The sequence below is a fragment of the Mustelus asterias genome, chromosome 20 (genome assembly GCF_964213995.1).
Source record: "Mustelus asterias chromosome 20, sMusAst1.hap1.1, whole genome shotgun sequence".
Classification (NCBI taxonomy): Eukaryota; Metazoa; Chordata; class Chondrichthyes; order Carcharhiniformes; family Triakidae; genus Mustelus; species Mustelus asterias.
In genome coordinates this window covers 52,960,888-52,975,104 of record NC_135820.1, presented here as the reverse complement: position 1 = coordinate 52,975,104, position 14,217 = coordinate 52,960,888, and the positions used below count along the sequence as shown (strand labels likewise).

Here is a 14,217-nt window from a genome sequence, read left to right as displayed (position 1 = left end):
TAGAGGCATATGGGCCACATAGAAGCAAGAAAATATTAGATTAGGGATACATCTGTGTCGGTACAGACTTGATGGGCCAAAGGGCCTGTTCCTGTGCTGTACTGTTGAGCCTAATAGGAGATGAGTAGCTAACATTGTTCCTCTGTTTAAGAAGGGCACAAGAGACAATCTGGGAAATTACAGGCCTGTGAACCTTATATCAGTGGTGGGGAAATTATAGGAGAAGATATTGGAGACCAGAAACTCTCTTCGTTCATGAGAGATTTCTTCTTTAAGAGTCATTAGTCTTTGGAATTCTCTTCTCCAAAGAGCACTGGAGGCTGGATCATTGGATACATCCACAGCTGAGTTAGATAGATTTTTGAATGACATGGGATTCAAGGATGATGCGGTAGGCAGGAAAATGGAGTTACAGCTGCATTGAATCAGCCATTCAGTTACTGAATTGCAGAGCAGGCTCAGTGGGCCGAATGGCCTACTCTTGCTCTTATTTCTTATGATCTTAAGAAAGTCAACAGTAAAATAATGAGGGAAAAATATATTTCAGTAAACTAAACTAAAAAGGTGTTGATTATTCTGCTGACCCTGAAGCGTCAGCACAAAAGGAGACTATTTGGGCATCATGCCACTGCTAGCTGCCCACCATAGCTATGTACGCTAATCCAAAGTCTTTCCCTCTGCCCCTTAAAATGTTTTTTAGCCTTTCATCTAATTCCTTCTTAAAAGTTGTGCTTGAATCAGCTTCCATAGTAATTTATAATGATGCAATTCGTATTCATGTAACCCACAGAGTGAAAATCCATTTGCAGCCAGTGCAAGGTAATATCTGAAAATATTGTCTTTTATTGAAGAAGTATGGTAATATTCTGTTGCAATCCACTGAACACATCCCTGATCTTCACTCCACAGAAACCATGATTAACAATCCACTTTGGTACACATTTCTGCATCCGTGTCTCTCTATTGCTCCCCCTGCTGTGTGAAGTGTGTTACTGCTGGGTTTCAGTTATTTTGTGGGATAATATTTAAGTTTTTAAAAACGTTTTTGTTTTATGAGTCACAGGTAGGCTTACATTAACACTGCAATGAAGTTACTGTGAAAATCCCCTACTCTCCACACTCCGGAACCTGTTCGGGTATACTGAGGGAGAACTTAGCATGGCCAATTCACGTTCCAAGCACATTTGTTCCCGACTATGGGAGGAAACTGGAACACCCGGAGGAAACCCACACAGACAGTGACCCAAGCCAGAAATCGAACCCGGGTCCCTGGCGCTGTGAGGCAGCAGTGCTAACCACTGTCCTGCTGTTATCAGTTATCAGTTTCAGGGGCAGTACGGTGGCACAGTGGTTAGCCGTGCTGCCTCACAGTGCCAGGGGCCTGGGTTCGATTCCTGGCTTGGGTTATTGTCTGTGTGGAATTTGCACGTTCTCCCTGTGTCTGCGCGGGTTTCATCCAGGTGCTCTGGTTTCCTCCCACAGTCTGGGGATGCCATGCTAAATTCTCCTTCAGTGTACGCAAACATGCGCTGGAGCGTGGCAACTAGGGGATTTTCACAGTAACTTCATTGTAGTGTTAATGTAAGCCTACTTGTGATTAATAAATAAGCTCTAATTTTATTTATATTTTAATTTGTTTACAAATTTTATCTTTGAAGCTTTTGAGTTGACATGCCACGCCACCGGGACAGCAGATTTGTCGATGACAACAGAGTGTGGCCCCTTTGTTAAAACTCTACATGTTTCCATCATTCTTGTATCACTGACCAGCAGTGACGCTGAGATCTTTTTAACCTAGGCTCAGAATTTCCTTGGAACGATGGTGGTTATAATGCCACAGAGATTTCGGGAATGGTTGCATGAATGACTTATACCACAATTTACTCTACACCACACGTTACTGAGATTTCTACGTTGCTTCATGGCAAATGCTGAAGGGGAGGTGATGGCCCAGTGGTATTATCGCTAGTCTATCAATCCAGAAACTCAGCTAATGTTCTGTGGGACCCAGGTTCCAATCCTGCCACAGCAGATGGTGGAATTTGAATTCAATAAAAAATATCTGGAATTAAGAATCTACTGATGACCATGAAATCATTGTCGATTATCGGAAAAACCCATCTGGTTCACTAATGTCCTTTAGGGAAGGAAATCTGCCGTCCTTACCTGGTCTGGCACACATGTGCCTCCAGAGCCCATAGCAATGTGGTTGACTCTCAACTGCCCTCCAAGGGAAACTAGGGATGGGCAATAAATGCTGGTGTATTGTGAGCAGTTTTGGGCCCTGTATCTAAGGAAGGATGTGCTGGCCTTGGAAAGGTTCCAGAGGAGGTTCACAAGAATGATCCCTGGAATAAAGAGCTTGGCGTATGAGGAACAGTTGAGGACTCTGGGTCTGTACTCGTTAGAGTTTAGAAGGATGAGGGGAGGGATCTTATTGAAACTTACAGGATACTGCGAGGCCTGGATAGAGTGGGCGTGGAGAGGATGTTTCCACTAGTAGGAAGAACTAGAACCAGAGGGCACAACCTCAGGCTAAAGGGACGATCCTTTAAAACAGAGATGAGGAGGAATTTCTTTAGCCAGAGAGTGGTGAATCTGTGGAACTCTTTACTGCAGAAGGCTGTGGAGGCCAGGTCATTGAATGTCTTTAAGACAGAGATAGATAGGTTCTTGATTAATAAGAGGGGTCGGGGTTATGGGAAAAAGGCAGGAGAATGGGAATGAGAAAAACATCAGCCATGATTGAATGGTGGAGCAGACTCGATGGGCTGAGTGGCCTAATTCTGCTCCCATGTCTTATGGGCTTATGGTCTGACCAGCGACGCCCATGTCCCACGAATGAATTAAAAAAAAGTTATAGTTACTCCTCCCTCCCATCAAAATCAAAGACAATCTCAAATTCCCCAGAATTAAGTCTACTTTGATGGCCGCTGCCATACAGGCTGGTGCTGCTGGGTTATAGAAATTTGCTGGTGTGTAACAGATTGATGCTGCTGGCCTAAGAGTTTGTAAAAATATTCAATCACTTAGCAGATTGTCCATATTGGAGATATCTATTTATCATATTAATATCTTGTTCATAATATTGAGCAGGCACAGGAGAAAACCAGCTTTCACATTAAACTGAGGAATAGCTGCCATTGAAATAAATTTATTTGTTGTCTCTATTCTAAAGGAATCCTTGAGGGTATATTATTTTTACTGCACTTCTAGCAATTTCACTTTAATCCTATACCTCAATTAAAAATGCTTTCACAACCAGACATTTTACCCCAACTGATATTATTTTTACATTAATATATATTGAACTTGAGTGCTAAGTATAGATTATAGCAGGATATAGATAGGCTGGAAAATTGGGCGGAGAAATGGCAGATGGAATTTAATCCAGATAAATGCGAAGTGATGCATTTTGGAAGAACTAATGTAGGGGGGAGTTATACAATAAATGGCAGAGCCATCAAGAGTATAGAAACACAGAGGGACCTGGGTGTGCAAGTCCACAAATCCTTGAAGGTGGCAGCACAGGTGGAGAAGGTGGTGAAGAAGGCATATGGTATGCTTGCCTTTATAGGACGGGGTATAGAGTATAAAAGCTTGAGTCTGATGTTGCAGCTGTATAGAACGCTGGTTAAGCCACATTTGGAGTACTGCATCCAGTTCTGGTCGCCGCACTACCAGAAGGATGTGGAGGCTTTAGAGAGAGTGCAGAGAAGGTTTACCAGGAAGTTGCCTGGTATGGAGGGTCTTAGCTATGAGGAGAGATTGGGTAAACTGGGGTTGTTCTCCCTGGAAAGACTGAGAATGAGGCGAGACCGAATAGAGGTGTACAAAGTTATGAAGGGTATAGATAGGGTGAACAGTGGGAAGCTTTTTCCCAGGTCGGAGGTGACGATCACGAGGGGTCACGGGCTCAAGGTGAGAGGGGCGAGGTATAACTTAGATATCAGAGGGACGTTTTTTACACAGAGAGTGGTGGGGGCCTGGAATGCGCTGTCAAGTAGGGTGGTGGAGGCAGACACACTGGCATCGTTTAAGACTTACCTGGATAGTCACATGAGCATTCTGGGAATGGAGGGATACAAATGATTGGTCTAGTTGGACCAAGGAGCAGCATAGGCTTGGAGGGCCGAAGGGCCTGTTTCCTGTGCTGTACTGTTCTTTGTTCTTTTGTCTTTATTACAACCTGTAATGAAATATGGCTAGGGATTTCACAGTTCAGGAGATAACCCTGTTCAAGTGTTCCAATTTTTCTATTCCTAAAATGCAGCCTTCTGTGTGTTTTTCTTCATTACTGAAGAAACAATTTAACTTGAAGGTATGGTTCCAGCATGGTATTTTTATGTTTGGAATGTAAGCACCTTCATTATGTTGGAATGTAAGCACAAAACAAAATATGTAAAATTAGAGGTCTATCCCAAAATAACACACCACAATATTCCAATCCATGTCCAAATGTATCAAGACCTGGAAAACATTTGTTGGGCTAATAAGTGGCAAGTAACATTTTCGCCACACAAGTGCCAGGCAATGACCATATCCAATAAGAGAGAATCCAATCATTTCTTCTTGAAATTCAAAGGCATTAGCAATGCTGAATTCCCCCACTATCAACTTCCTGGGGGTTAGCACTGATTAGAAACTGAACTGGATCAGCTGTATAAATATTGTGACTACAAGAGCAGGTCAGAGGTTGGAAATTCCACAGAGAGTAACTCACTGCCTGACTCGCCAAAGCCTGTCTATTATCTACAACACCCAAGGCAAGAATGTGATGGAATGCTCTCTATTTGCTTGGGTGAATTCAGCTCCATCCAGGACAATACAACCATTGGCACCCCATTCAACACATCCAACACCGATGAATCGAGGAAGTAGTGAGTACCATCTACAAGTTGCACCGAAGCAACTACCAAGTCTCCATCGACAGCACCTTCCAAACCCTTGACCTCTGCAGCCTAGAAGGATAAGGGGATCAGACACATAGGAACAACACCAGCTGCAAGTTTGCGTCCAAGCCACTCACCTTCCTGACTTGGAATCACCATTCATTCATTGTCACTGGGTTAAAATCCTGGAACTCCTTCCCTAACAGCACAGTAGGTGTACCTGCACCACATGGACAGCAGTGGTTCAAGACAACAGCTCAACACCACCTTCTCAAGGACAATTAGTTAAGGGCAATATGGACTAACCAGCAAAGCCCACATCCTGTGAAGGTAATAAAAAAATAATCTAAATCAGCTGAAGATGTATTTCCTGGAGTTCCTACCCCAAGTTTAGCAAATAAGAGTCATCAAATCAAAGCTATAAGTTTATAAGCCTCGGAACAATAGTAAGTATTAGGGCAGAGTATAAATCAGAAAATTGGAGGTGTATTTGGTAAGCATAATGCAATAATTGTGGGAACCTTAATCTTCATATTAGCTGGGAAAATCAAACTTTCAGTATTAGTGTGGAGGATGAGTTAATGAAATGTATGCAAGAAAATTCTCTGGAACAGCATGCTAAGAAACCAACTACGGAAACAGGTTATTTTGGATTTAGTAATGTGCAATTAAAAGGGTTAATTAATTATAGTGTAGTAATGGAGCCTCTGGAAAAGAGTGACCAATGTATAATATAATTTTATACTGAGTTCGAGAGTGCTTTCATTTAGACCAAAAGACACCTCCGAGGAATTGTGAACCAGAGTCTGATTTTGGAGACTTTATGACAGGTACGTTTCAAAGGTCTAACCCATGCCCCCTCCATGTTCTCACAAACCTATGCCCCTCCATGCCCACCAGCATCTTCCATGCCCACCAACCCAGAATGCACTATGTACAAAACCAATGAGCCAGAAAATAACAGATCGCCAGACATCTGTTTCTTCAGATGTCCTCATTATGAATGCATCGCTGAACTTCAAGGTGCACTAATGGATTAGTTTAACAGGGTTTGTTTATATAGGTTGAAAGGAAGGTTTGTTTTGATTCATTGACATCTTTATGAGCACATAATAATTTATTTTTTCTTTGAACAGTTTTTTTAATGTCTATGTTTGCTTTGTGAAGATTAAACGCTATGAAGCAAGGTAAAGCTTCTGCTATTCATACTATGAATGGCTCCGTCTGATTGACACAGAAGTCTTTCTTCCCCACTTCTTAGATATGAATATATGAATTAAAAGCAGGAGAAAGCCACTTGGCTCCTCAAGCCTGCTCCGCCATTTAATTAAGATCACGATTGATCTGCTTGTAACTCCCTGTGGACTTTGGAATTGCGGTGTTGGGGCCAAATAGTCCTGAGCCTGCCCTTGCTGGGAGCCAGACCAGCAGAGCTATTTTCCTGGAGACTGCCTCTTAATCAATGTTTACCATCCTGTTAAGAACGGCAAGCAGGCCTGCAGTACTGCTGGTCCAATGCTGCTGGCTCCAACCTGTTTTAGAGTGGCCACTTCCATGGAACTGGCAGCCTTCACACCCAGGGCAGGATGGGAGTGTAGGTTCACTCCTCCACTGGAAAAATATTGGTGAGCCCTTAACTCGTGTCTTAATGATTTAAATTAGCTGCTCCCTCTGTGGTGTGGGCAGCTGATCTGCATCCTATCCTGTCCCTGGGAAAGCTCCTCAGCAGTGGGAATACAATGCACAGCTTCCAGACCTGGCACCCACTATGTTCCTGCCACACCACCTCCAGGCCCAACAGTGTGTGGCCAGGTAAATTCAGCCGTTTAATTTGTTTCCTGTTTCTATTTGGCATTGAATTCACCATTCTGACTTACACTTCCTCATGCTTTTCATTGTACAGTCTGATTTTTAAAAAATGTTTATTCATTCGTGGGACATGGGCATTGCTGGCTGGCCAGCATTTATTGCCCATTCCTAGTTGCCCAAGAACGGTTGAGAGTCAACCACATTTGCTGTGGCTCTGGAGTCACGTGTAGGCCTAACTAGGTAAGGACAGCAGATTTCCTTCCCTAAAGGAGAATCAGATGAATTTTTCTGACAAACAAACAACAAACAAAGAACACAGAACAGTACAGCACATGAAACAGGCCCTTCGGCCCTCCAAGCCTGTGCTGCTCCTTGGTCCAACTAGACCAAACATTTGTATCCCTCCATTCCCAGGCTGCTCATGTGACTATCCAGGTAAGTCTTAAATGACGTCAGCGTGTCTGCCTCCACCACCCTACTTGGCAGCGCATTCCAGGCCCCCACCACCCTCTGTGTAAAAAACATCCCTCTAATATCTGAGTTATACTTCGCCCCTTTCACCTTGAACCCGTGACCCCTCGTGATCGTCACTTCTGATCTGGGAAAAAGCTTCCCACCGTTCACCCTATCTATCCCCTTCATAATCTTGTACAACAATGGTTTCATGGTCATCAGTAGATTCTTAATTCCAGATATTTTTTATTGAATTCAAATTCCACCATCGGCTGTGGCAGGATCCGAACCCAGGTTCCCAGAACATTTGCTGAGTTTCTAGATTAGTAGTCTGGCAGTAATACCACTAAGCCATTGCCTCCCCCTTGGCTAAGGAGATATACAATTACTCACCCTGTTCACCTTGTTGGTGACACTACGACTTTTCCATCTTGCATGTCCAGCAGTTCGCGGGCAACATTCTTTGGGGTGCCACAGCCGTTGTGTGGGTTCAACTGCAAGTAGGATGCGTGAAGAGAGGGGTTAGGAATAGCTCGGTACTGCAGTTGAAAGCTATCATTCAGTGTATCTTTTACATTCACATTTTTCACAGGTATTTTCTCTTTTCTATCAGGTCAGACAGTTTGTTGTTTCTGCGAACAGCAGACACGTAATGCATTTGGACTATAAAACAGTCAGCAACATCATCATGACAGGACCCCGCACACTAGTGATGGAAGTTATGGAAGCAATTGAATGATGAAGATGATGTTTGATCAGAAAGCTGATTGATTTTCACATCTATTCTCCGAAAGCAAAATGGTGTCAAGTGCTCCAGCCGAGGAATCATTATTGATGAATATAGTAGACAAAGGCTTAAGCATTTGCATGATGTTCCTCATTTATTTTAAATGTCAGACAAATGTGTGAAATATTTGTCGACTAATAGCAAGAACAGCAATTTCTAAGCCAATATTCACCCGCTGGGAAAGTGTTCACACACATTTGATCTGTTTTATTGTATATTTATGATTTTTTTTCTTTGCTTATCTTTTCTTGCAAGTGTGGTTTCTGCTGACATCTTTTGGTTCGTAGAGCTTACCAACTCTCTTCACCTGGTGTGGAAATAAGAGTTGCAGTTCTTACATATCCAATTAAAACTCTTTGTGTAACTTTGATGTCATCTTAAAAAGCCCATCCTGTAATCTTTGTTGGAATGTGACACTTGCAAGAAATAAAATGACCTCCCACTGAAAGAAGGCTGGAGCCAGGCCAGATCGGAAGCAGCAAGGTCACTCTTCCCTAATAAAAATGAAAAGCTGGCACTGGTCCACATTTCCATGTCACCATTGAAAACAATCCTTGCTTATCTGAACATGAAATTAGCGGAATTGGGTTTTAACTAGTTTTTTCCAAAACCAGCAGCCTTCTCTCCACTCTTTACAGAGCACTCACCCTGTTCTATGTCAGTGTTTCCATTGCCCATCTCACCTATCACGAAAAAGGAACGGTTATAAAGGCACGATGTGTGTATGCCTCTCCATTTTCCTCTTTAACGATGCAAAACTACCAGGGGTGGAGGCAGCTTATATGTGTTTTGTAAAATACTGACTCTGCTCCCAGTGCCCGAGGTCACATCCCAATTCATTCATTAGAAATAAAATTCATGTTGTCACCAAAAACATTTCACTCAATCCAAGCACTCTCAGGCTACATTTATTCAGCACTGTTAAAGTGCAGTTGTAGAGGAAGACTGACTGACTGACTGCCAGTAAAGCATCTTTGCTTCAAATAGTTGAGGTTTAGGCATTGTTGCAGCTAATCATTTCCTCTTTAAGGACTGAGCCAAGTGCCACATTATAGTGGGTTCTGTGCTGTGTGCTGCATGAAACTGCCCAAACACTTCAACGGATGGAGGAAAAGGAGATTTTCAAACCATAAATCTAAACTGTACGTTCAAACTGGATTATCAAGGGGGAAATGGAGAGGGAAATATTTCAATATGGTCTAAGCCAACTATAAAAACAGAAAATGCTTTGAATATACAGCAGGTCAGGCAGCATCTATGGAGAGAGAAAAATCGTGAATGGGCCAAATCTTCCGTTGAATGGCATTTATAGTGGGATTGCTAGTCTGGGGATCCACATTTCTCACTTGGATTTCTAACCCAGGCCTGTTGAGAAATGTAGTGTGCCCCTGCTTCTGGAGTCCTTCCCTCGGAGAGTAGAAGTATTAAGTGGTTTATGTATTGGTGTCAAGAGTCGGCTTACATTAACAGTGCAATTAAGTTATTAGTCGCCACACTCCGGCACCTGTTCAGGTACACTGAGGGAGAATTTAGCATGGCCAATGCACCTAACCAGCACATCTTTCAGCATTTGGAGGAAACTGGAACACCCGGAGGAAACCCACACGGGGAGAATGTGCAGACTCGGCGCAGACAGTGACCTGGGTCCCTAGTGTTCTGAGGCAGCAATGCTAACCGGGGAAACAAAGCCACCTTCCCTTTTTATAGCATTAGCTGCCATATTTGGGTAAGATTAAATGTCTCAGCCGTTTTGTCAAGCTAGGAGGGAATGTAAGTGCCTAAGGTAAGTGGATGAGGACGTATGGAGATTAAGGGGAGGGATCAGATGGTTGTGGGGGGTAGTCAGGAGGTGAGGGGAGTCAGGAAGTGGTTGGGTGGCCAGGGTGGGTTGTGTGGTGGGTGGGGGGGTTGTCAGGAGAGTAGTTGGGTAGGGGTGGATGGAGGCGGAAGTTCCAGTGAGGGGATTGGAGTGTGACGTAGTTACCAAAAAAGAGTTAGAACTGGTCTTAATTCTCCATCCTTTCCTGCGTAACTATTCTGCTAAGTAAGTGGGTACCATTCAAAATCTCCATCTTCAAATCAGAGTTTCAGTGGATTTCAGGCACAGGGCAATTGCCCAATAGAAGTTGAAACTTAATGGGCAATTCCCACACAGTTCTTGTGTGAGGACTACCAAGAGGTCTTACAGTACATCTTCCAGGGTAACTCCAGTGTATGAACCTCCAGTGGAAGACCTGTGTTCATCTTTTCTGTTTTCCCAGTCTCTTCTACTCTCACCTCCAACAATAAGTGCGAGGATATCATGAACATTTGTCATTAAGATCAAAACCATCCAATCAGCGGTTATCTGCCTCCCTTCAATCAGCCCATTGGGCCAGATTTCCTTTAAACGTCACCACTGGTCTAGCTCTGAAATTGCATCTTCAGTTCCTCTTATTTTGGCGGCACGGTAGCACAGTGGTTAGCACTGCTGCTTCACAGCTCCAGGGACCTGGGTTCGATTCCCGGCTTGGGTCACTGTGTGTGTGGAGTTTGCACATTCTCCTCGTGTCTGCGTGGGTTTCCTCCGGGTGCTCCGGTTTCCTCCCACAGTCCAAAGATGTGCGGGTTAGGTTGATTGGCCATGCTAAAATTGCCCCTTAATGTCCTGAGATGTGTAGGTTAGAGGGATTAGCAGGTAAATATGTAGGGATATGGGGGTAGGGCCTGGGTGGGATTGTGGTCGGTGCAGACTCGATGGGCTGAATGGCCTCCTTCTGCACTGTAGGGTTTCTATGATTTCTATGATATTTTGCCCCGTGCCCTCTCCAAGCTCATCCTGTCCATTAGACCCACCTTCTGCTCCCTTGACCCAATTCCCATTAAACTGCTGACCACCCAACTTCCCTTCTTGGTCCCCATGTTTGTGAATAAGCTTAATGGTTCTCTCTGTTCAAGTGTTGCCCCTCTCTCCTTTAATTGTGCTATCATTGGCCCTCTCAAAAAAAGCAACCCTTGTCTCCAGTGTGTTTGCAAACTATTTCCCCCAATTCCAACCCTCCTTTTCTTGAAGGACATGTTTTTAACTTGTCTTTAAACCTCCCAGATCCGTGTCCATAGAACCATAGAATCCTTACAGTGCCATTTGGCCCATTGAGTCTGCACCGACTCTCCGAAAGAGCATCTTACCCAGGCCCACCCTACCCCCGTAATGCCACACATTTACCATGGCTAATTTACCTAACAGACACGTATTTGGACTGTGAGAGGAACCCAGAGCAGCTGGAGGAAGCCCACGCAGACAATGGGAGAATGCGCAATTTTGAAACAGACAGTCACCCATGGCTGGAATCGAACCCGCATCCCTGGTGCTGTGAGGCAGCAGCGCTAACCACTGTGCCACCGTGCCAGCCATAATTCCTGGAAAATTGTTTAAAATTCCCTGAGTATGAATCTCTTCAATCAGGTTTCTGCCCATGCTACAGTTCTTACCAAAGTTACAAATGTGACTCTGATAAAGATAAACTATCTCTCCTCATCCTTCTCCACCAGCCTGCAGCCTTTGGCACATTTGAACACAACATCTTCCTCCAAAGCCTCTACACTATTACCCAGCTGGAGCACTCTCAGCTGGTCCCATTCTTATCTATATAATTGTAGCCTGAGTACCCCTTGCAATGGCTTCTCCTCCTGCTCCTGCATCATTACGTTTGGTATTCCCCAAGGATCTATCCTTAGCCCCCCTTATCCACTTGTTGCCCCTTTGTCATAGTTCTCACATTTATGCTGATGATTCCTAGCCCTCCCTCACTACCACCTCTCTTGGCTCCTCCACTATTGCTAATTTACCAGACTGCTTATCTGACATCCAATATTGGATGAGCAAAACTTTTCTCCAATTAAATATTGCGAAGACTGAACCTATTGATTTCAGTCCCTGCTCCAAACTCCATTCTCTAGCTGCTGATTCCATCCCTCTCTCTGGCAACACTTAGAGACTATTGACAACCTTGTTATTTATTTGGCCTCTGAGATGACCTCCAATCACATATTCATACCATCACTAAGACTGCCTATTTCCATCACAATAACATTATCAACTTCACCGCTGTCTCAGCTCATCTGCTGCTGAAACCTTCATTTATGCCATTGCTACCTCTAGATTTGACTATTCCAATGTATTCCTGACTGGTCTGCTATGTTGGTCATGCTCAACTTGTGATCATCCAAATCTCTGCTGCCCATCTCATAGCTCACAGCAAGTCCAGTTCAGTTATCGCTTCTGTGCCAACTGATTTATTTTGGCTCCAACTCAAGCAATATCCTGATTTTAAAAATGTCTTCCTTGCTTTCAAATCCCTCCATGGTCTCACTCCTCCTTATCTCTGTAATCTCCTTCAGCCTCACGACTCTGCAAGATTCCCTCCCGGCTTGGGGCACTGTCTGTGTGGAGTTTGCACATTCTCCCCGTGTCTGCGTGAGTTTCCTCTGGGTGCTCCGGTTTCCTCACACAGTCTGAAAGACGTGCTGGTTAGGTGCATTGACCCAAACAGGTGTGTGGCGGCTCGGGGAAATTCACTGTAACTTCATTGCAGTGTGAATGTAAGCCTTACTTGTGACTAATAAAGAAATAAACTTTCACTGGTCGCTATTCCTTCAGCTGTCTGGACCCTAAGCTCTGTTCCATTTCACTTTCTTCCTTTAAGACACTCCTTAAAATCTACCCTTTTGACCAAACTTTTGCTCTTCTAACATAACATTCCCTTAGGTGGCTCGGTGTCATATGTTATTATGTAATGCTCCTGTAAGGCATCTTGAGATATTTTATAATGCTAAAGGCACGATATAAATGTAAGTTTTTGATGTTTACTTGTGGTTTCCACTTGAAATATCAACTTTGTGCCTTCTGAAGTTTGTAAGATGGGTACATTTTGGGACTGTCTCCTTAAGTTAGGGTAAGTGGAGGAATGAATGTTTTCATATGTGACCTATTCTGAATTCAGCCCAACAGCAAGCTTGGCTGTTAAGTGAATCCAGGTAAGGTGGTGCAAGATATTCACACTGTAAAAAAATGGCCGGGGTGGCTGTGTGGACTGCATGCAAAATAAATTTGGATTTGGTGAGGCTTGCCAAAGGAGGATGCTTTTTGACGTTATCACCGAGGTGATTGGAATGACATATGCCCGAACTAGTAAAATTCAGCTGACATGCATGTGCAAGAGGCACTTGGAACTTGTTGGCAAGATTCACTCTGTGTTAATTTAGCTCTCTCTCTCATTCGTCCTCTGAGGTGAAGGATGCAGGGTACATAGATGACTGTTAACGCTGAAATACATCTGGAAAGTTCTGCTTCAGGTAAGATGGGGCACAGCATACAATTGAGTTCTGGATGAGTTGCTAGCTCGGGACTTGGTCGACTTGCGTTTCCTCTCTTCTTCTGATATGCGCTTGGTTTCAAAGAAGGTTGCCTTGTTTTTATAACATTCTCCTGCTCTGAATTCTGATCGAAAGGCTGAAGTTAGGCCTCAGGGTTGTGTAGCACCTCTCACGGGTGGCCATGTTACACTCTTGTAGGGTTGTATTGTACTAACTTAAAGTTTATTTACTTTATTTATTTATTAATCACAAATAGACTTATATTAAGACTGCAATGAAGTTACTGTGAAAATGCCCTAGTTCCCACTCTCAGGCGCCTGTTCGGGTACACTGAGGGAGAATTTAGCATGGCCAATGCATCTAATCTGTACAACTTTGGAGTGTGGGAGGAAACCAGAGCACCCGGAGGAAGCCCACGCAGACACGGGAAGCAAACTCCACACAGATAGTGACCCAAGTCGGGAATTGAACCTCGGTCCCTGGCACTGTGAGGCAGCAATGCTAACCACTGTGCTACCGTGCCACCCCTTTTTATAGTGTCGGAAAAGAAATGTCGAAAGCAAATAACATTCTACTGAAAATACACTTCAACAGTAGTTGGTAATTCTGCTGGAAATACTCAGCAGACATGAGAGAAAAGTAAAGGGTGGAATATTCTGGCTCTGACATGAGTGGGCATCATCGTGGGTGGGGAGGGAAACAATGGGGATTTGTTGAATGTTAACAGCTCTCCAAATTTTCCGATTCCACCCATGCCAATGCTTGCTGGTGGCGGGTCTGGGAAGTCCCAGCCAGAGTTAATGTTCTGAGATTATCTATAAAGCTGCCCCATCTAACATTCCCAGGACAGATGCAGTGTGAGTTAGATAGGGAACAAAGATCTCTCTACACTGTCCCATCAAACACACTGAGGGTGGGAAA

The 14,217-nt window shown here is 43.9% G+C and overlaps 1 protein-coding gene across 3 annotated transcripts in view; it reads left to right on the top strand.

Moving 5' to 3' along the window:
- Positions 1–8,810, top strand: part of LOC144508305 (DEP domain-containing mTOR-interacting protein-like) — an 83,399-nt gene extending 74,589 nt beyond the window's left edge. For all 3 annotated transcript variants that reach the window (XM_078236127.1, XM_078236126.1, XM_078236128.1), the window contains one exon: positions 7,768–8,810. In XM_078236127.1, the coding sequence (XP_078092253.1) occupies positions 7,768–7,893 (126 nt within the window). In that variant the 3' untranslated portion in view covers positions 7,894–8,810. The remainder of the gene's footprint in view (positions 1–7,767) is intronic.
- Positions 8,811–14,217: the final 5,407 nt, after the last annotated feature.